Source organism: Solanum pennellii, chromosome 1 (assembly GCF_001406875.1).
Source record: "Solanum pennellii chromosome 1, SPENNV200".
In the NCBI taxonomy this organism is placed as follows: domain Eukaryota; kingdom Viridiplantae; phylum Streptophyta; class Magnoliopsida; order Solanales; family Solanaceae; genus Solanum; species Solanum pennellii.
The window spans coordinates 99,696,355-99,719,099 of record NC_028637.1 but is presented as its reverse complement, the minus strand read 5'-3'; the positions used below and the strand labels follow the sequence as shown (position 1 = coordinate 99,719,099).

General features: G+C 32.8%; 1 protein-coding gene across 1 annotated transcript; it reads right to left on the bottom strand.

Annotated features, from left to right (window-relative positions):
- Positions 1 to 5,098: 5,098 nt before the first annotated feature.
- LOC107007834 (mitochondrial Rho GTPase 1) lies at positions 5,099 to 17,367 on the bottom strand. The gene is made up of 15 exons (XM_015206633.2): positions 17,203 to 17,367; positions 16,583 to 16,821; positions 15,969 to 16,101; positions 15,643 to 15,792; positions 15,262 to 15,438; positions 14,889 to 15,140; positions 13,361 to 13,429; positions 12,423 to 12,478; positions 11,622 to 11,703; positions 10,849 to 11,060; positions 10,656 to 10,722; positions 8,266 to 8,378; positions 7,033 to 7,183; positions 6,507 to 6,693; positions 5,099 to 5,691 (listed from the first exon to the last, which is right to left on the bottom strand). Exons 2-15 carry the CDS (start codon positions 16,795 to 16,797, stop codon positions 5,618 to 5,620), a joined length of 1,938 nt encoding a protein of 645 aa, XP_015062119.1. The 5' UTR covers positions 16,798 to 16,821; positions 17,203 to 17,367; the 3' UTR covers positions 5,099 to 5,617.
- Between the last annotated feature and the right edge of the window lie 5,378 nt (positions 17,368 to 22,745).

The window sequence follows — 22,745 nt, the reverse complement described above, 5'->3', positions numbered from 1 at the left end:
AGCAAGTTGTCAACATTGCAACACTCGAAACAATCAATGCAGCTATTGTGTAAAGCATCAATATTTCAGTTGTTTATGGAGGAAGCAAGTACGTCAGGTAAGCTACAATTGTCTGTCTAGCACCCTGTTTGCTCGCCTAATTGTTACTAAGATCTCCTTATTAAATAAACCATACAGCCAAATATCGCCCTGATGTCGATATCCAAGATGCCTTGTCTCATAGGTCTCTTAAGATCATCCCAAAACTCTCATTTAGGAAAAGGATGACAGTGGTTGAATCCCAGAAATGAAAAAGATCGACAGTGGTTGAATCCCAGAAACCTCACAACATAGGGCATATTAGGTTGCATAATTGGAAGGCATTGAAAGGTAAGAAGTTTGTTTCAAACGCCAGGTTGGACCATAACCCACAAAACAAAGTCTCTGTTGCAATCACAGTCCAAGAGGTTAATGGAACCATCACCCAGTATCAGGGCTTTTGACGATAAAATTTAGTATTTATTCTTAAACTTTGATGGTACAAATTGAGGTAAGAGTAGAATATAATAAATGGTGATTCTTCTTACTAAATAAGAAAGAGATTAAAAAAATTAAAAGGGTGATGTTCTATCAAGGTATTATTATGTCGTTATTACTGTTATTTCATATTATGAGATATTACGGCGAAGTTAGTTTTAAAAAAGCTAAGCCGGAGTATCACTTTCTACTATACATCTCTTTTATCTGTTTTTCCCTTTGAATCACGTATACATAATAAATTTTTCTGAATAAGCAGTGTCACGTGACGCCTCATAGCTATTCTTAAATCTGCCCCTGATCGGAGATTAAAGGATCAACTTCATTAGATGTGCAATAGAAATGAAACAAATTGTTAATAAAAAAAAAAAGAAGATGATGATTTATCTACTCACTTACTCATCATTTTATTTTTTTGAATTGTAATAACTTTATTTTGTTAAAGTATTAGGACAAGTTAATTATAGTACTTAGTGCATCTGCTGTATCAGTTTGCCCCCCATGTTTATATTCTTTAGAAAATATTGTCCAATGTAGAAGCAACGCCAAGATGCAAAAAGGAATAAATCTCTATTGCAAAAACGAAAACCAAATAAAAAGGAAAAAAATAACAATCCTTTATTCCCACCTAAAATCAACAAGTCTTATATATATTATATATATCTTGCTCACTAGTTGCGATTTCATTGTGTAAAAAATTGTCATATTTTGGTGCAGCTAACCTCGAAAATGATCTTCGGAGCAGAGGGTTAGAATGATAGAGTTAGAACCCCAATACACCTTAAAGTTGGGCCAACCAGTTATAAAGTATTGAAAGGTAACAAGTTTGTTCCAAACACCAGGTTGGATCATAACCCACAAATCAAAGTCTGTGTTGTAATGTTGGGTCAAAAAGTTAATAGAACCATCAAGCAATATGACGTAGTAACTTCTATCATCATTAGGTTGAATATGTGGCCCTGAAATCTCACGGAACACCTCATTGTGAAAATCAAATGAAAAAAGGCCGTTGTAATAAGCTCCGCTAAGGTAACCACTTGAATCTGTGATTTTTATGTTCCAATAAATCTCCAAGAGCCTTTAAAGGAGGAATAAACTGCTCGATGAAACATACTCTCAATAGTTTTCATCGCAAAACTGGCGAACCCAAATCACCACCCGGTAATTGAATTGTTTACCAATAAATATATGGCTACTTATAAGAATGTACCAATTCTTGCTCGTGCATTTCAATCGCAACAACGGTTTCACACCTAACCTTTCTTATACATGTGTGCTAGATCTTGATTAAAAAAAAACATACAAGGGGAAGAAAAAAAAAAGATATTATATTTTATTGAGAGAACCAGTGAATTGCCAGTGATTAGCGATAGTAAACCATTGAATTAATGCTTTTATAATTTAGCGGAAAAAATATATTTTCATGTTATGTATATATTAATTTAGGAATTTAATATTATGTCAAATGCACTTGAATTAGACAGAGGCGGTGGGCGTATTATCTTAGCAAATTAAAGGGACAAAACAATAACCACTTGTATTGTCATATATATATATATATATATATATATATATATATATATATTATTATTATTATTATTATTATAAATGAAAAGATTCAAACTGTAAAGTTGAATTATCATTTCGCTCCTCTGCTAAATTAATAAATGAGCGTATTGATATTGCTTTTAATCGTAATCATAAATTTCATAATGGAAGAATTTGATAAGTTGTAATATAGAAAGTTATTCATCACTTTAACATAGAAATTATATGGCTTTTAATTGTAATTATAAATCTCATAATGGAAGAATTTGAAAAAGACATTCATCACTTTAAGGTAGAAATCAATTTCAGAATTAAAATTTGAATTTAAAGGGTCATATCTTAATGCTATTTAAGAACCATCTTACAAAGATGGAAGCTCACAATCGGAAATCGAATTTGGAAAATCGCACCATTCAACATGAGAAGATAAGAGAGTTATTGAAAATTGATAATCAAGAAGAAAAAGTAGTAGAGGAAAAAAAAAAGAGTAAATCTAATACATGTGTAGTATTAAACAATGAATTGTGTTATGCTCATTTGGTAAGAAATACTCTGTCAATCCACTTTTGATTGTCGCGTTGCGCTTTTCGAAAGTCAATTTGACTAATTTTCAAAGTTAAATTAGATTACATTAATTCGATATTTCAAACAAGAAATTTAGATATTCAAAATTTATACGAAAAAAAATACATAATATTGTGAAACTTGAAAGTAAATAACACGAATTTGCGTAAAATTATACATGTTTCACTTACTAAAGAAGTGAAGAATAAAGGGGAAAAAAATTTACAATAATAAACATTAGTCTATGTGGAAATTATTTATTAATTTTTGCAGAAAAAATTGAGCTATGAGCTAAGTTGAGAGTTTTCCAAGTACCTTACTAAGACCTTTTCTTCATTAACACCTGTTAAAAATGAATAAATAAATAATCAAACAAGAAAGTTATTTAAATATTTTTCGATAAAAAAAAAGCGAGGAAACAAGTAAACATATTACGAAAATACCGATGTCTATGCGTGTCAATTCTCAGAGTGATATATCTCCCGATAGGTTAGAAGGTAGTGCCCATTGACATGGACATGTCTGATGCTCGCTTTGTTTCTCGCCTGCCAAGCACCCCACTCTTTTTTATTTTTTTCCCGATAAATATGAATTAATCATATAGTTTGCCTATGTTGGTTTTAAAAGAATCACAAACGTTTAAATTTCGAGATTCATCCAACTTTTTAACTTCTTTTTTTCCCCCGATGAACGTGAATTAATCATATAGATTCCTATGTTGATTTCAAAAGAAACATCGATGCCTACGTGTGTCACTTGAAGGAATCATATCATGAAAAGCAAATAATCTTCATTTCTAGCAGAGCATGTAGTATCTTTGTGAAATTAGGTCTTAGGCCTAACTCACACCCCAAAAGCTAGCTCTAAGGGAGGAGGATTGCCCAAGCCTTATAAAGAGGCCACCCATCTCATTAACCACCGATGTGGGACTTTTGTCATTCTTTAACAATCTTTTACTAATAAGAACCCAAGGAGCATCAACTTCTCTTCCAATTGGGTTTTATTCGATCTGGCTACTTTTTCTACACTTGCTAATGGTGGATTTACGGCTCAAAGTTTCAGCTTTTTCCACAAATTCCAAACGGGGGTGTTGCAATTACAAGACAATAAATCAACAAAAATCCATTAAATGTCGAGTTTCAACAAAAATGAAAGTCTTTTTTGGCAGTTTTGATAATAGCAGTGAAATGCATTCCTCCTACATTGCTGAGAAAGACATTTAAAATTGAAAGGAAGAGTTTAGTAGTCAATAGGGTGTGTGGTGTCTGAGAATTGTGCACGATCCTGTTCCACAGTTTGATAAACCCTGCTTCTGTAATCAGAAGATTTATTACAGACATTGGAATATGGTTTAAATGGTAGGCAGTGATAAGATTAATGGCCTCATCAAGAAGATCAACCATACGAGCGTAGTGCATTAGGAGCAAGCATGTCGTTGAAGTATTTCTTTCCCCTGTGACTACAACTGCGGAATGTTGAAACATTTAAAGAAAATACCTTCTTCTATTGAACAATCAACTTAAGAGGTTTAGCAGTAATAAATAAATATGTTTCTCTTACAATTGGCTTTACCGAAAGTAAAATATTCTCCCACATTGATCAAAGATAAGGAAAAGAGTTTGTTTAAAATTAAAAGGAAAAATGTTTTGTTCACCTTCAGGGGTGTGGAGTTGGGAACGTCACACGATACTAGTAATCAAACAACAGATGCGGCAATATGATTAAGGACATTGAAAGGTAATTGTTGTTCGATATTTGATATTCATATATCATAAACAGATCGATTCATCTGCATCTTTTAGCTCAAGCAAGGAAGGAAAGACATAGAATACTAAGATCGCTAAGAAAATGAAAGGAAAGACTTATAAAGAACGAGAGAGCTTTGAAGAAGGTTTTTTGATTAAGTAATTATTTAACAACGAGAAACCCTTCTGTTTGTACTATTTCCTAAGAGCCTAAGCATAAATAATATTTATTTTACAAGTCGCTCTAATAATTAGACTAAAGATCTAAGAAATTATATAGTCTCATTGAAATATCTAAAGACTTCTAGAATTTTCTGTAAACCTCTCCACAACTCTAAACTTTTCCGTCCTTTATTCGGACGCAAACTTTGAAAGTGAAGTGCCATGACATAATGCTTCGTTTAACACATATGACATAATGCTTCGTTTAACACATCGAACATATGTATCCCTCTAATAATTACACTAAAGATCTAAGAAATTCTATAACATTATCGATATATCTAAAGGCTTCTAAAATTTTCTATACACCGATCTCCACAACTCTAGACTCTCCCACCCCTATTCAAACGCAAAATTTGCCTGTTAAGCGGTGGGACGTCACATAATGCTTCGTTTTACTAATCGAACATAGAACATATGTATGTACTTCGAATATTTGGAGATTAATCGATGCAAGATTATCCAAAACTTCCCCAACTCGAGACATTCTTCAAATAATAAAATTAGTAAAACCTGATTATATCGCAGTTTATTTGATGTTCTATCAAGGAATAATGCAAATTAGGACATCGGATGATATCACTTCTTCAAGCTTTAGGGAAATGCTAGACAACTTTTCAAAAATACAAAGTCCTACAACAATTCAATAAAATTTTCCTTTGAAATACGATATAACCTAAAAGGTTGCTTCAGGTTTACTTCCAAGTTTCTTAAAACAAATTTTATTTTGAACATTTTATTTCGCAGCAAATCAACCCTTCCAGCAATGGGGCTTCTCCACTTCGAAAGAAAAGGCACGTCCAGTACTTTCTAACTGAGATGCTACAAAAGAAAAGCCGCTAATATGTAACAGATCTAAAGCAGCGACCACAAAAATATTTGCATTTTTCTCCATGTTGGAATTCGGAGATATGCAGACTAGCAGAAAACCAAGCAATAAACCATGGCACAAGAGATCAGGCAATAGAAAACTTGATATTTGAAACCATGACTGGCATATTATGATCACACAATCTCAATTCTCAGCTCGATGCATTCTTTCGCGCAGCATAAACACGGTAAGCTGCCAGGCCCACAACAGCTACAGCAGCCCCAACTGTTACAGCAATAGAGTTAGAATTGCATGTCAAACAATGAAAGATAACAAAGCATCTGCACATGTGATAACATATAGAAGAATGTCTGGATATAAAGAGAATATGTACCCTTCACATGTGAACCATACCATCTTCGACAATAAACTACGACAAACTCAAGCAGACCATCCTAGCTAGCTGGGTGCCTAACCAAAAAGACATGATATTTCTTCTACGGGTGCTCATTCCAATCTACTACTAGCGAAATCCTCTAATGACCTCCCAGCCAGTTGGTAATTTGCTAATACGAAGAGAGTTCAAACTATAAACTTGATGCTTTTAAACTCTGGAAGGTTGTTTGTAACACAACACTTGCTGTAAGAAAAAATCGTCAAATATTCTAAGGAAATATTTACTGACTTGGATAACCAAGTAGTGGCCACTAATTTATAGGTTACAATTACATCCCAGTGATTTTCTTTATCTAGAACTGTGTTCTAGGTCATTGAAGTCCATATAATAGCAGGGGGTCAAAGTCAATAGCTCTCGAGTGTTCTTCCAATGGAAATGTTTGACATGACAGCAGCAAAGAATAGGTTCTAAATGATCAAGACGCTTGAACCGTCTTGAACATAAATTTCAGCCCTACTAAAACCAAATGAAACCGATGTATCAACTGTTAACTTCCAAGGATAAGGACATCTTTTTTTTACAAGGACAAGGAAATATACATTGTGAAACCCATAATAACTTAGTTCTAGTTATTTGTTTTCTGTGACTTGATAGCCGTAAAAAGTTCTTAAATGTTCAAAAAGAAATCAAAACAAATTATTACCTGATACAAACATAAGAGATCGATTGACGAGCCGATGATATTGCTTACGGCTTCTTCCCGCTTCAGTTTCGGGAATGCTCAAATGTGGATGTTCCGCTGCATTAACTATCCTTCGGAACAAATTACTGAAATCCCCAAGCTTCGTGCTGATGGGTATAGGAGCTTCTATCCCTAAATCCTGGCTAACCTATCAAAAAAAAATTCATCACATATTTAGCAAATATCAAATTATACTAAACATGTGTACTGCCTAACAACTTAGATAATGCATCATGTAGGTTTAGCTCTACAGAAGATAAATTACACCAGGAACATGGATATACTCGATCACATGCAGCGGTACTAGCTGAGCTTAACTCTTCAGGAAAATTGTTTTGATGTGGTGCAGCAATCACTAAAGTAAACGCCACGCAGGTAGAAGGCATTTCACTCAAAATGTCAGGAGATAAATGAACTGAACCTGAATGTAAAATTACTACTTTGACAAAAAATATGCTCAATTCTTGATGGTATGTAGGATAGATACCCTGGTAGAATCTTGAATTTCAGTCAAATACGGCTCCAGATCATCTTTAGCTGCTACAATGAGACAAGGCATCTCATACCCAGTGGCTTCTCCGTGGCTGGCAACATCCACCAGTAAATCTGCTGCTCTCTTCCAAGAAGCTTCACAAGAACTGGACAGAAAAGGTATTAAGATGAGCTACTATCCAAATGCAAGAAACAACAGTGAAAAGGGAAAAAAAAAGGTAAGCATAGAATATATGGCGGAATTATAATGGTATGCTCTTCCCTCTCATCTCTATTTCCTTTCTAAGGTAGAAGTAGTTAGGCAGTTGAGTATAATACAACATGTGCTGTGCATAAAGTGGTTGCATTCAGTTATCTGGATGAAAAGTTAAGACAACATAGCACCTGTAAATCTACCTCCAATACATGCTGAATGGACTTTCATCATTTACTAGTCAACTATCTCTTTCTCTTCTCTTGGTATCCTTGTATTTGGCCAAGATGGCCTTGTCATTATCAATGAAATATTTTACCTGACCAAAAATCAAACTAGTCAACTATCTCTCACCTCTTTCCTTTTTACCTATGCTGCTCGAACTCTTCAAAAAATGTCGACGGGTGTGTGTCGGATCCTCAAAAAAAGTGTATTTTAAGGATCCGACACGGGTACATTTCTAATAAGTCCAAGCTTTTTTACCCTTCTGACGTGTCTGTTGTGAAACATTTAAAGAATCTCATACTACTTTTACATATTACCTAGAAGTCCTCCAAAAGGTAACAATAACTACAACCAACTAACATACTGCCACCACCACTGCTCCGGACCCTTGTAGCTAATCATATATATGCAAAATTGTAAATGCGTCTGTCACCTGCATCTTTCTGTAATCAATTTCATTCACACCCCACACCCAACCCCGTTTTGTATCTCGCTATTTTACTGTCTTATTTTCTTATAATCCCGCGTCGGCTACTTTGTTTTTAGCCTAGGGTCTATCAGTAACAACTTCTCTCTGGATTACACTGGGTATGTCGCTGTTGTAGTTAACTGAACTCTAATACAGCTGAAAGTGTCTTAACAGAAATCAATGAAGAAGAATAACTAGTAATGCACGCAATATTATGTTTCTAAGTCAAGAACAAAATAAACAGAATGATTTGTGATCAGAGGACTGGATAAAATATAGAAATTTCAGGAAAACCACAAAAATCAACTTGAATCTTTTCAACAAGGATGCATTTAAGTCACCTGTCATGGACAAAAATTGCTATATCGCAATCTGCTAAAGCATCCTTGCTAGATAGAAGCTTCTTCACTTCATCTTCTGGTATCTCTCGTAGCACAAGAGATTTTTTAGCCCCCTGCCAATGTACAGAATAACTGTTCTTACACTGACGACAATTTTAAGAATCAGATTAAATTGCAGAAAAGAGAAAATCCAACTACTGCCAGACACGGTAATAAGTAGCCTGAAGAGAGACCATTACATCAAAACAACACTAGGATCATAAAAGAAATTATTTGAGGTATCGCTTGTATACATGGAAATTTTCACCTTAATAATTAAATTTTATATACCTTTTCAGTAAAATAAACTAGGATCATAAAGTAAATAAAAAACATTTTCAGTAGCCAGGGTGCTCTTTACTATAAGTTCTTCTATAGGGAGGTTAGGTTTATGAAGAGATCGTGAACTTATATGTGGGAAATCACAAACAAATGCAACTTAAGGTGTTGTTAAAAACACTCCTTGTTTCTGAAGATATGCACTCTCTACCTACATTTCGGAAAACCATAGAACAAACCTCCACTACAATAGCATACGCACTTTATACAGTGTTAAAACTGATGATTGCATGCTCAAGAATATAACCCAAAACTACATTGTAAATTAAGAACCTAAGGAACGTGTTATTGGTAACAATAAGAACTGTAAACATATGTAGAAGTTCATCTATATTTACAATATTTATCTTAATTGTGTTCAAACTTTCCTCCTTACTAGGGTAGGATTGTTGTAATCATGAATAGGAAAGGAGTATAATTACATCCGATGGGAGGGAGGTCAATATATTTTTACCTGCAAGATATATTGAATTTTTTTCGTTATCCTACAAGTGTGTTTGATTAATTCCTCCAATTTAATTAAATCATATAGTTTATTTGAGAAGTTGTGGCCAATCCCCTCTTATCCTCAGAATCAGTAGGCTTTACCAATATCCGTTTCGGCACTCGTGACAGCCCCAACACTTGAAAGAAAGACAAGGTCAAAACTCCTGGTGAACTCCAATAAAAATATTTTGCCTCCCAACTGCCAAACGAGCTCCTTTGGTCCCAAAAAAATTATACTTTTTGACTTCAATGTCCTTATCCTCTATAACCATTTTTTGTCTATTTACCTGTGCATTCCGGCACTACCTCGATCGTCAACAAGCATATATCTCGTAACAATTATAACTTGTATTTCTCAACAACAAACAGCCTAGTGGATATTATTACATAGAAACATGTATCCCCACCACCATATATGATTAGTAAAAATTTATGACATCTTAGAACAACTCAGTTTCAGCAATCTTTCACCGGTCAAGAGGTTATTTTAGCACAGTCTTGCAAGACCTTTCCAGATTTACAATACCTATCACTTTTTTTAATGACACTGTTGTCAGAGCCAGCTTGCGCATTTACATGACCTATCATTATCAGAGCTCTAAACACAATGACTTAATGCTCCAAGAAGATCAGTGAAGCTGAGAATTTCTAATGACAAATCTATTTGAACAACTATCTCTTGGACCAATCGTCAGTTCTAGGCAACTCATTGTTGACGAATCGCAAAAAAGGTAACTTCTCACCATGTTTCATTTAACTTCACATTCTTTTACTTAACCGTACTCAGCCATGCACATGATTAGAACCAATAGAACTATTTTCAAAAGATGCAAGTTGCAACATTATTGTGTAATACTATGTTCATAGCACATTGTATTTGCACTACCTATCACTTTTTTTGAACACTGTGTTGTCCGAGCGATCTTGTGCATTTACCAACCTATTATTCTCAGAGCTCTAAACACTCAGTGACTTAATGCTCCAAGAATATCAGTGAAGCTGAGAATTTCTTATGCCAAATCTATATGAACAACCATCTCTTGGACCAGTCACCAGTTATAGGCAACTCATTGTTGACAAATTGTAAACGTTAACTTCTTGACATGTTTCATTTAACTTCTCATTCTTTTACTTTTCCATACTTAGTCATGCACATGATTACGACCAATTGAACCATAATCAAAAGACACGGCATTATGGCGTAATACCGTGTTCATACTTCATACCACTGGAGTAAGCATAGAGCAGGAATGTTATTCTTACAATCAGTTTTTTATTTTCAACATAGCCAAGAAGAGAAGTACCACGCAGGTATGTACCAGTTATCTGAATATACATAATATAAAATTAAAGGATTGTTATGCTCTTTCAATCAGTAACTCAATCTTCTCTTTTTCCAATCTTTTAACTAGTCACAATATTTATCTATCTGTAACTTTGTCTTTAAACCAACCAAAATAATAAGATCTCTTTGAGAAAGCTTTTCTAAAAAAATTGAGGAAGAACCAAATAATAAGATCTCTTACCCCTAGATCGACAACATTTACAGCATATTGATCGCCTGTAGTTGATTGGTACTCTTCTGGGAACGGCCTGCATCACAAATTACAGGAAACGCAGATCAGATAGGCACAACAGAAAATGGACCATCAAATCAAAATGTGTCTCAATTAAAATTAAGGAACACGAGTTGATGTGCAACAGCTTCAGAAGACAAACCTTCCAATAAACGAATTCAGAATGGCTGATTTTCCAGCCTCTTTTGGCCCAAAAACAAAACACTGATAGACATTTCTATCTGATTGCTGCTTCTTGCGATCTAAACGTCTTCTTCGAGTTACACGAATAGCAGACGAAGGATCACCAGCATATCCAATATATATAAGATTCTCCACACTATAAACGGGATCAAGAAGTGTCATCAATGCCCACTGCATCCACGGGATAGAAAGAAACATTAAAACAATAGCATATGGAAACACTTAAGCAAAGAAACACTCCAAAATAAACAGAATCATACAAGGCAGCTTAAATATTAAAATTCTGATCCCTGCACAAGATCCAATAACAGTGACAGGTTTAGAAATTGGCATGTTCATCAATTTCTACACAGCCAAAATATTGGCTTTTTGAAGTTACACCATTACGAATCAATCAATCCCAAACCAATTAAGGCCAGCTATACATATCTTATACAGTATTCAATATTTTAGAGGATCCAACATAACTATTTTAGCACTGGTCATGCACCTACCGCAACCATAAACTTTTTTTCAATCTTGGGGCCAACTATGTATACCTCACATTTGTAATGGACAAAAGATATAGAGCCAACCTAAACAGACCCCTAAAGGAAGAATATCGCAAGTATATCAATCCATAGAAACTACATCCTTCACCAATGTTTCCACTGCCTACAAGAATACATTTATAGCATGTCATAGTGTATCATTTTAAAACAGACAAAATATACGGAGCAAGTTAATATGCACCTCTGAAAGAAAACCATCAACAGAGAGTCCTCCCAAGGCATCCTTCTCTGCAGCATCCTTATACGGAGCATCACTCCAAGGGCTGATATAAGAAGATGATCAAAAACAACAATCAGTTAGTATGATATGCGGCTTCAAATCCACCAATTCACCTTTTTTTTACTCCTAACCCGTGCATTTATGATAATGCGCAACCAACAGAAAAACATGGTCACAATTAGCTTTCCTGATTGGTAAAAACAACATGATCATAGTCTATTGAAACTTTATTTTATCCACCATAGTGTTTTCTTAATGTAAGGTTTATTCACTATAAATTTTTTCAATAACCTATAAAGGCCACTCTGTAATCATTTTTGAATCTTCACTAGAATTATCAATTATCAGTTCCATAGATCCATGATTGATAGTAGTGAACTTGTGATAGCTTTTTTTGCTTTCCTGGGAGTGGTAACCTCTTTGTAATGCTTGCATCTTCTTGAGCTTTTTGTTGGTGATATTCTTCTTATTACATCAAAAAATAACCTAAACAATAGTAGCTACTCCAAGTGAACCAGCACTATCACTTCTCACTGTAACTTCGTAACAGCTGCAGAATCAAGAACGTAGCTCATATGAATTTTAGGCAGGCCTGGAAAGGCATTTTCCCCTTTGTCCACTAGAAGCCACAAATACATCACAACTCAATGTGCAAACCAAAATTAAAGCCTATCATAATATCAAATCATTTTTCCTCATCTTCAGTAGCACAATCGAAAAGAAATAACCAAGTAGTATAAGATATTAGGAAAGACAGATTACTTCTCTGGAGCAGTGGAAAACAAGTCATCAAGCTCATTGGATCGAAGAGCACCATCCTGATTAAGATTCAAAAAAAAAAAAGTTGTCAAAGTAGTGAGACGACAAATAACATCATCAGAGCGATATTTCACATAACAGTTTAACCTATAAGCAACCACAATCAACATAAAAACAAATACCTGGCAAAGAGCTGAGTAAGTAGCAAGAATCTTTTCTATAAATTGTCTTTAAAAAACTGTTGCTCAGACTACTTTAAAAATAGCAATAGGTGTGTATCGGATCCTCTAAAAGTAGTGCATTTTGAGAGGATCTGACACATGTGCGACAATATTTGGAGTGTCCGGGCAACATTAAAAAAAACAATTATGGCATGGGCAACCTATAAGAGCAGATGAAGGAAACAACATAACCTGCAAAATTCATTAGCTATTGCCCCTTCAATGGAATCTACTCCCCCACCCCAGATCCAAGATACCAAAAACTCCCTTATCAAAAATAGAAGTGTATTTGGTATGCCATATGAACCATTTTCCATGACGAGATGTTTGGTTGCCTAATGTAATTTCTGCTCAAGAGAACATATATCATTTTCCCCTACTACTATCTCAATTCTTGCTCCATGTCATTTGTTTTAACCACCACACAAATATGCAAAACCTTCAACACTCAAAATTATCGTTATAACACATCTTACATTCCCATTCCTCAACCTATTTCACATTACCTAATTTGATGTCCAACCAAGGCCATGAAAGATGGTATAATTAGCATCCAATATTTTGCGTGAAAAAAAACTCCATCGCAAACAACTCAATTATACTAAACAGACCCTATAAGAAAGAAACTTCAAACCTACATAGGACAAGCAGTCTCAACAAGACTCATAGATGAGATTGTTTATCAAAACTTCAATAACTTCAGAGAGAAAATGTACGTACACCATCGATGTCAAATGTGAAGAAGATTCTTCTGAGGAAGTCCAATGCATCATTGGTCAGCTCCACACTCTACAGGAGGGCAAGGATACTTCAGTATTTCAAAGTGAACGCTCACAGTTATTACGTAGAAAGACGAATCATTGAAATCTTAAGCTGGCAAAACATCAAAGCAATTAGAAATGAACAAACAGATCAACAGATAGTGTGTGTGTGTGTCTATATATAAAAGAGGAGGGAACTGGTGAAGAGGCATTAGTTATAAAGAACCTTTCAAACGAATTTGATTACTTGTTTGAAAGGTAAAATTAGTTAATGGTTAAAAGGTTCAAAAGCCAAATCCCAGTCTAGCGGTGATCATTGAATAAGTTCCTTCGGCTTGAGCTGGTTTAAAAGCACGGAAGTATTTTCACCATCACCTTCTTCAAGTACATTAATTTCTCACCATGAATGGTGCGTAGAAAAAGCAACGCCCAATACGCCGAACTCCCATATGAAAGGGGTACAATCAAGGTCTTATTCATTTTTTTTCGAGGTAAACGTGAAATTGTTCAAATTGTGTAACCATCAATTGCTGATACTGGTAAAAACACCCAAAGTGATTTGATATAATTCAATTTGAAGAACATAAGTAGAAACTTCATATGCTTTGGTCATTGATAAACAATTTGTTGGGCAATACTCAATGCAATTATTAAAAAGAAAACAAAAGATTCAAATTTGAATATATCTCCTTTATTGTTTAAATGATATTCCCGCCATCCATCTTTATTTGTCCAGTATTTACTTAGCACATCCCTTTAAGAGGCATAAATAGAATGAGAATTTACTATCACCCTATGAATATAATGTATTCAATGTTTTGGAAATACAATGGGGAAATTACTATAGTTAATAATAAAGGTAAATTAGGAACTAAATAAATAAATTATTTCTGGGTTTTCTAAACTTGACAAGTAACTATTTTAGTATAGGAGACAAGTAAAAGTGAACGGAGGGAGTATTATTGATTAAAAGGTGTTAATTGCGCAGAGGGTCATCCCGAAACAGTTTCTCTATCTCCACGAGGTAGGGGTAAGGTCTGTGTACACTCTATCCTCTGTAGACCCCACCTGTGGAAATACACATGCTATGTTCTTGTATTGTTTCAAAGATAAATATGATAAATTTATTGAAAGTTCTTTGATTCTTTCCCCCATGAACCAAGGAGTTAATAGATCTTCTGTTCCTGGGGAAGAGGCAATGCCAACTAGATGCTAAATAGAGAATACATGCCATACAAATGAGCAAACCTGAAAGAAAAGGTGAAGGCAAAATCTGAAGCAGGAGATCTACCACCCACCCAAAAAAAGTACAAGGCCAAGAGCATAATAGGAGCAATAACTGTGGAGGATAGTGCAGAAGTTTTTGACTCACGATGGCCCGTAAGAATGAAAGGAGACAAAGGAAGATGGAGAGTGAAAAAATGGAATCTCGAGTAAGAAAAAGCATAGGAAGTTCAAACTTCACGTCCAGTTCAGGGAGAACTTGCCTGGTCAGGATGTCTCTTGATGGGGGGAGGAAGCTGATCCTCACTCAGCCTGATCTCGTTATTGTAGCCAAATTTTCGCAGGACAGTCCAGGTTGTCTCCAGACGCCCTTTTTCAATAAACAGTGCATGAAGAAAGAGGAAACCTGTCAATGTAAGACCCTGTTCATTGACACCTTCCTGTAATTTTTCTTGAACGACTCTCTTAACACCAACTATTTCAGAAGGCTGTAGTGGAGCATTGAAGCATTTGACCTACACGATCATTGAATGATAACAAAAACACACAAATTCAAAAGTTAGTCCTCAGATAGCACAAGTCAGTGCCTAGTCTACTGACTAGAATAAGCTACGCTAAATCTATGAAGTATATGACCTGAAAATCATTCAACTCTGCATCACTTAGGGCACCATCTCTATCAAGATCACAAAGAATAAATATTCGCTTTAAAGCCCTGACACATCGAGGCTTTAAAGTTTGGGCCTCCTGATCGAATAGTGGAGCAGTTGGATGAAGCACGGCTTTTTGGGCATAGTAGAAAACCTCAGGAATCTGCACGCATACCATTTATGAGCAAAAGGAAAGAAATAATTCATGTGGACAACTTACAAATAACACTCCTTTACTTAAAAGGAGGAAGAAGGTACACCAACAAAACTCAGACCAGGAGAAAGACCAACTTGTCTGACAATGAAAGATTCTGTAGTCATTTTATCTTGACAAGGTGATGAGCCAAGACAAAGTAAATTGACTTACCTGTATATGTCTAAATGCTGAACATTCAATGCAAGTTTCGATCTCTCGAAATTGTTGCATAATTGGTGACATCACCTGCTCCAAACTGACAGGGTACTGTTCATCCCTCTTATCTAGCATGCAACCCACGACAACAACAGGAACCCTAACCTGCACAATAATGTAGTCCACAACACATTAGTAAATGCAAAAACAAGTTTGTCAGAGAAAAAATTAATGAGTTAACTACCACAGTTCCTAGAGCAGTCCTCCCAAGGATATGTTGTGCAACATTCCTGACAATTTACAAGATGAGTTTACTGAATACACATATTCTTGGTACAAACCTCCAATCTGCGGAGTTCAGGAAGCCAGAAAGTACTCAGCCGATCAAGAGTTGCAGGCTTATCACAAGCATAAGTTAATACAACTGCATCAGCTTTCTTCAGCTCTTCCACAAGTTTACCTCTATTTTCAGGACTATGTAAAATGGATAGACATCAGAACTAAACCAAAAGATTTCATATGTTATTTCACATATTATAACTGTCTGCTGTTAGAGGAGTGAAAAAACATCCCAGATAAGCCACAAGATATACCCAGACATGCATATACATTAATCTCGCACATACAGAAGACATTTCAGCTCTATGCACAAACTTTCTGTAAAGATTTATAGGCAGGTCTGATATAAGACAACTGGATTAAAACAAAGGGCCAGGTATATATAACCATGAGAAGAAAAAAAGATCATCTAGACCGCTGGAACATGGTGCAGGGAGATACTTGCCCAAAAAATAAAATAGACACAAGGTATATGCAACTTAACAAGTATGATAGACACCATTACTAGCCAAGAAACTTAATTAGTATCATACACATAATCAGTAGCCAAGAAAATTAACAAAAAGTAGCCAAGAAACCAAGAATAAGGAGGTAGAGAAAGGAATATGATAAGCACCTAGAAGACGTATCAATAATAGTTACAGGTACTTTATCAGGATAGATATCATCAGGTAGCCTTGTAGGCGGCAACACCGGAGGGACATTGGGTGGATAAGTATCAGTGGCGGCTGTCAAGATCAAGCTAGACTTTCCAGTTTTAGCATCACCTGCAACCACAATCCTAACAGTTGGGGCATCACCCTTTCCAGCAGCTGAACCACCTCCTGCCATTCACTCACTAATCTTTCTCTCCTTCTGTACAAACACAAACAAAAACAATCAATACCACCAAAAGGATGGTCACTAAAAGTCATTTCAAGTTTTGAAAGATAAAACCCTAAAACCAAAAGAAAAGAAAATCAGTCACATGTAGTTACATAAAAAGTACTTAAGAGACCAAAAATCCCAACTGGGTATTCATTCACCAAGAAGACGAAACACGAAACAAAATAAAGAAATCAAGATTGCCCTATCTTCACCTACAAGTATTTAGGAATCAATATCCCAACCGAGTCTATGAAGAAATCAAACAAGAAACAGGTATGGATTTCAAATGCTAAATCTCTAAACCCCAAAGAAAGAATATAAGTATTTGGATACTAAAGAATATAAGTATTTGGATACCAAGAAATATACCTTTAGTGTGAGATTTGTAAATTCTTGAAGGGCCGAGGGGATGTTAAAATAGGCTGCTGGAAGAGGAAGCTTGGAGAAAAAGATTCTTGACAAGAATTTGAAGGCGTATAGGGATATTTTTTCTAGGCTTAAAAGGGTTTTTGGGTGTCGATGAAGGGTTTGAGAAATGTTACTATACATTTTTATTTTTATTTTTTTACTAAAAATGTCCCAACAGGGCGGCCATGCTAATAGGTTCGAATAGCTGTATGGGTGGTGTCCCTTACCACATAACTCCTCTCTAGTAATAATATAATTATTGAAATAGTAAATTCTATCCATTTATTTTTATTATGAATTAAAATTTTAAAATTTTTTAAAAATAATATTTTTTAAAGTAATTAATTGAGAATATAATAAATAAAAAAATAATTTTTTTAATTTATTAAAATGAATAAGTAATTAAAAATGACTAAAAAAATTAATAAACAAGTAATTAGAGACACATTGAATAGTACTTATATAGCGTACCATAACATAATATTGCATAATGACTTAAAAATGTGATGCTTCTTTTACTACTACGATTTGGCAAGTTAACACCAAGTTTGGTTATGAATTTTTTACTTTTAATTTAAATTTTAGTCATTTAACAATGAAAAATTCAGATACAATTCAAACTTATATTTGAAATTTGAAAAAATATCCTTATCATGCAAAGTATTATCCGCATAAACTTCCTCTTCTATATGTTATGTTTGATTTATTTAACATCTTAAGTTTATATATAAGTTTCTTTTTAATTTGTGTAATTATATTATACCTTGTGTAATTGTTTGTTAGAAGATCTTTCAATTTCGACTCCTCCAAGAATGGGTATAAAATTGTACCACATAAAAATATCATTAGAATTTGTTTACAGTGCTTCCTTCAAAAGAGCATTAACACTTGCTCCAAGTCCTCTGCTTGGATGTGTGTGTTGGTCCATAATGACAATAATCTATGTGCATTCAATATTTAAATGATATCACTAAGACAACAAAAGGAATTATTCACCCTATATTTAGGTTGATAATTTCTTCTATGGTAATTAGCAATTTTCCTAGCACTGCTAATTGTATTATTATTTTGTGCCTTGATTGAGCTATTGATGCCCATATTAAGTGTACAAGCTTCATGCCTCCATCTTTCTGTATAATCCCATTAAGTGAATATAATCAGTTGTGATTGAGTAAATTTTATTAGTCGTTAAATTATAAATATTATTTTAAAAATATTTATATATAACTTTATCATCGGAGTGGAAGGAGATGGGCAGCGCCGCAGCGGCCAGCGAGGCCACGGAAGTGTTTTAGGGTGGAATGATCAAAAGTGAATTTTGAAGGCATTGAATAAATAAGAATGATACGATAAAGAGATAAGTGTCAAAGATACATCTAAACTATTCACTTTCTTTGAGTTTCATATCTAAAATATTGAAAATGTGAGTTTCATATCTAAACTATCACTTTTTAGTTTGAGAAACATACCATGAAGAGAATGGTATAAAAGATAGATGTGTGTTTCTCAAACTAAAAAGTGATAGTTTAGATATAAAACTAAAAAAAATATATAATTTAAGTATGTTTTTGACACTTATCTTTATAATAAATACAAACAATTATTATTGTAATTCTTTCAAAAAAGTTTTTTTCAAATGCTCTATATATGTATAACAAATATATCACACATTGTCGAATCATAATGAATAACACAACATCAACATCAAAAGAAACAACGAGCTTCCTGTTCAATTCTAAAATAGTATGAGAAAGTTGAGACCCATCAACAAGCCCATTAGTAGATGACAAAGCAAATATTTGTGCCAATTATTGTTTAATATATTAAATTATAATATTAAGGACAAACAGCTATAGGTTTATACTTATTTGACTATTATTGTTATGATATGATAATATTATGTGTGATTTAGCATTTTCTGTTGTCATTACGAATATGTTATTAAAAATCTTTTGCTCGAGTGACTATTCATATTTTGATTCGATAATTATATTATTTATTGTTCCAAAACTAAGTAAGAAAAAATCGATCTTGTTATTAAAAAAATGACATAAACATGCTCTAAATAAATTCAATTATTTTATTGTTCATAATAGTTTTTATTATTTGTTTCATTTTGTTATTAAATAAATCAAATTTTGTATTAAATTTTAATCTTCTTGTTAAGAAATCAAATTCACCCTTTTGTATAATTTGTCAATCAAACTTCATGTTTAATTATCATTATATGATTCGTTTAGGCAAAATATTAACGTACACCACTCATCTATATCTATATTATATATTATCTTGAAAGTATGAACTTTTAACTTGAATGCTAAATAGTTATAATATTCTTAATTTAGATTGTAATTTTTTCGATGAATTGTGATTTTTTAAAAAGATTGTGACTTTTCGACGAGTTGTAACTTTTTCAATTAGTTGTGACTTTTCAAAGGGTTGTAACTTTTCGAAAAGATCATGACTTTTTAGATAAGACACAAAAAAACATCTGTTCATACTATCCTTTGTTAATAATAAATCGAGGGACTTCCTCTCATTTTCAACCACAAATTTTTTAGTCTTCTTCTTGCATTTTAATTTTTTTTGTTTGATTTATTGTCGTTGAGTGAACTCAAAGTTTAGCGGAAAGGTACCATTATTCTGATGAAGTAAGTCGTTCTATCCTAAAAGGGTATACCTTGAGTACTTGAGGAAAATAATTTTGATGATATAATAATTATTATTTTGCTTAATACGTAAATTATTATATAATGTATCAATATATGAAGTTAACATGATGTAATCTAAATTCATTTACTTTTGTTAACAATGATATAGATATATATTTTTAAATATCTTTTACAAAATTTTGAGAATCCACAATTTGTTTGGATGCTCAAGATGAAAAAATGACAACACACGACATAATAATTGTGGATATAATCAAAATTTTGATTAGGCATAATATATATATATTAAACCTAAACTTTGTTTCAAATTTTAATTTTGACCTCCAACTTTCATAATGTACAAACAGACACTTTAACTATCCAACTTTTAAATAAATAAACACATGAGTCCTACGTGGCACAATACACGTAGGACACCACGTAAGACAAAAAATGACATGTAGGACATGTGTGTCTGTTTATTCAACATAATTTAAAGCTAAATTAAAAGGTATATTTATATATTATGCCTTAATTTTAATATCGCGTCTTATTAACGAGTGCATTTGTTGATAAATGGTGGAGCGATTCATCGAAGATGACATTACTAGAGAAAATCATAGGAGGCGGCGTGCAAAGAAAGAATGTGTGAAAATAAATATAACCAAAGTCAATTTTCTCTACAATGAGGAAGGAAAGTCATGTCCATGTTATAGCCAGAGGGGTCGTTTGGTATTAAAAATAATAATATAAAGATTTATAATATAAAATTTGTACGGTATAAATTAGTAATATATGAATTATTATTTTTTTATCAAATATTTGATTCATTATTTTCTATTTAATTTCGTATTTGGTTTAAAAATTTACAAACAATTCTTTTTCCAACTATATTCTCGAATTATTATGAAAATTTTTATTTTGTTTAATTTGGTCAAGATAGATAAATGCCATACAATATTATTTTTTATGATTTTCTAACTAGCTATAGCAAAAGAATAATTTTATTGTCATGTTTGCTATTTTCTAACTTGGATTATTTTAGGATAAATATTTGTCATCTTAATAAATTGATCAATTATAAAGGTCAATTTTCAATTTTTAAAAAAATAGACCATCTATTTTAAAGTCGAAAATACGTTAAACAATAGTAAAATACAATAAATCATCCACATTTACACATAAAAATTGCAAGTTATAGTTTTGATATATATACAATTTTATAAATTGTTTAAACTATTAATAATTACAAATCCATATATATATATATATATATATATATATATATATATATATTATATCAAATAATATCCATTAAGATTATAAACGTATGTGATCCTACACTTTTTTTAAAAAAAAAGAATATGATGTATTTCATTTACATCATACATTTTTTTTTAATCATATAAAAAAGACTAGGGAAAACGAATTCTCTTAATTATTTTTCTATGGATGTACAATTTTGTGAAGTATGAAATTCTAGGATTCCGACATGTTAGTGGTTACTGGTACATAGGAGAAAAAAAAAATCTCTTAGACTACTTATAAATTGAATAGGAAAACATGATTTTTAAAAATTTCTAATTTGTAAAAAAAAAAAAAAAATTATAAAAAGGCAAAATAATAATAGTAATAATTTTTCTTAGTGCTCTCCGAAGTGAATTCTCATGTGATTAGGTTATATTATAGTAATTTATAGTCTAAGAATGATTAAATTATTACAAGAATTAATTATAAATGAAATGTTCATTTTGTCCATTACTTACCAACATTTTCCTTTCTTTTTTAACATCGTGAACTTTTGCCTGAGGTAAAGAAATTATCTTTTTCAAGAAAATAATGAGAAAAAATAGAGTTTTAAAATGATAAATATATCTTTAAACTATCATAAATGGTATTCAGATACTTTTTGTTATATTTTTGGGATATTTGTGCATTTGTCGTCTAAAAACTAGAGCATATATGCACTTATACTAACGATAGATTAATTAGGGACACGTGACACAATCTTATGCATCGATACATGTTGGATTGGTGGATAAGATTATGACATATGCATATCCGTTAGTATAAATGGTACATATGCTCTAATTTTTTGACAACCGGTGTACAATATCCCTAAAATATGATAGAAAATATTTGCATACTATTTATAATATTTGCACGGTATATTTGTCCTATTTACCTTTTGAGTATGTAAAAAAGTATTCTTATATTGTATTATCATGTTATAGAAATCTAATTTCTATTAACATTTTCATGAAATATTTTTTAATAATTATTATGGTGTAGGAAAGATATTTTTTTTACCATATAATTATTAGAAAAGATACTTACCATTGAATCGTCAAACGTTTAATCAGAATTGGATTGATTTTGTTAGAATTTCCTTTAAAAGCTTCCCTATTTTATAGTACTATCATAAATGAGTTTGAAATCTCTCTTTAATAGAGTACTAACAAAGATCCTCAAATTATAGAGTAAAACGTTAATGTTTAGAAACAAAAATCATATTAGCATTAAAAAAATAAAACAAGAATTTTGAACGTTGATAATCTTCTTCTTATGTTATATAAGGCAACTAATGTTTATTTTTCATAAAATGGAGCAAATAAAAAGACGTGCTTAGTAAATAAATAAAAAGAAGTTTCTTAAACGGGCACGGAGAGGATACGTATGAAGGTCAAAGGAGTCGTGTAACGCAAAGAAGGACCCCATCAACATCCAAATCAGTCCACCTTAGGATATGGCACGTGGAAAATGCAACAAAAAACAAAATCATATTTGCAATCACGTTTAATTTCTTCAATCTTCACTATAACAACCTTTTTTTTTTTTCATCTTTCTTCAAAT

What these genes read in the sequence shown, in the direction of transcription:
- LOC107007834 (XM_015206633.2), bottom strand. Translation starts at nt 16,797, where the DNA reads ATGGCAGGAGGTGGTTCAGCTGCTGGAAAGGGTGATGCCCCAACTGTT. An exon ending in CAGAGTTGAATGATTTTCAG is followed by an intron (nt 15,141 to 15,261) that starts GTCATATACTTC and finishes ATGATCGTGTAG; the next exon opens with GTCAAATGCTTCAATGCTCC. An exon ending in TTGATGGTTTTCTTTCAGAG is followed by an intron (nt 11,061 to 11,621) that starts GTGCATATTAAC and finishes CCGTGGATGCAG; the next exon opens with TGGGCATTGATGACACTTCT.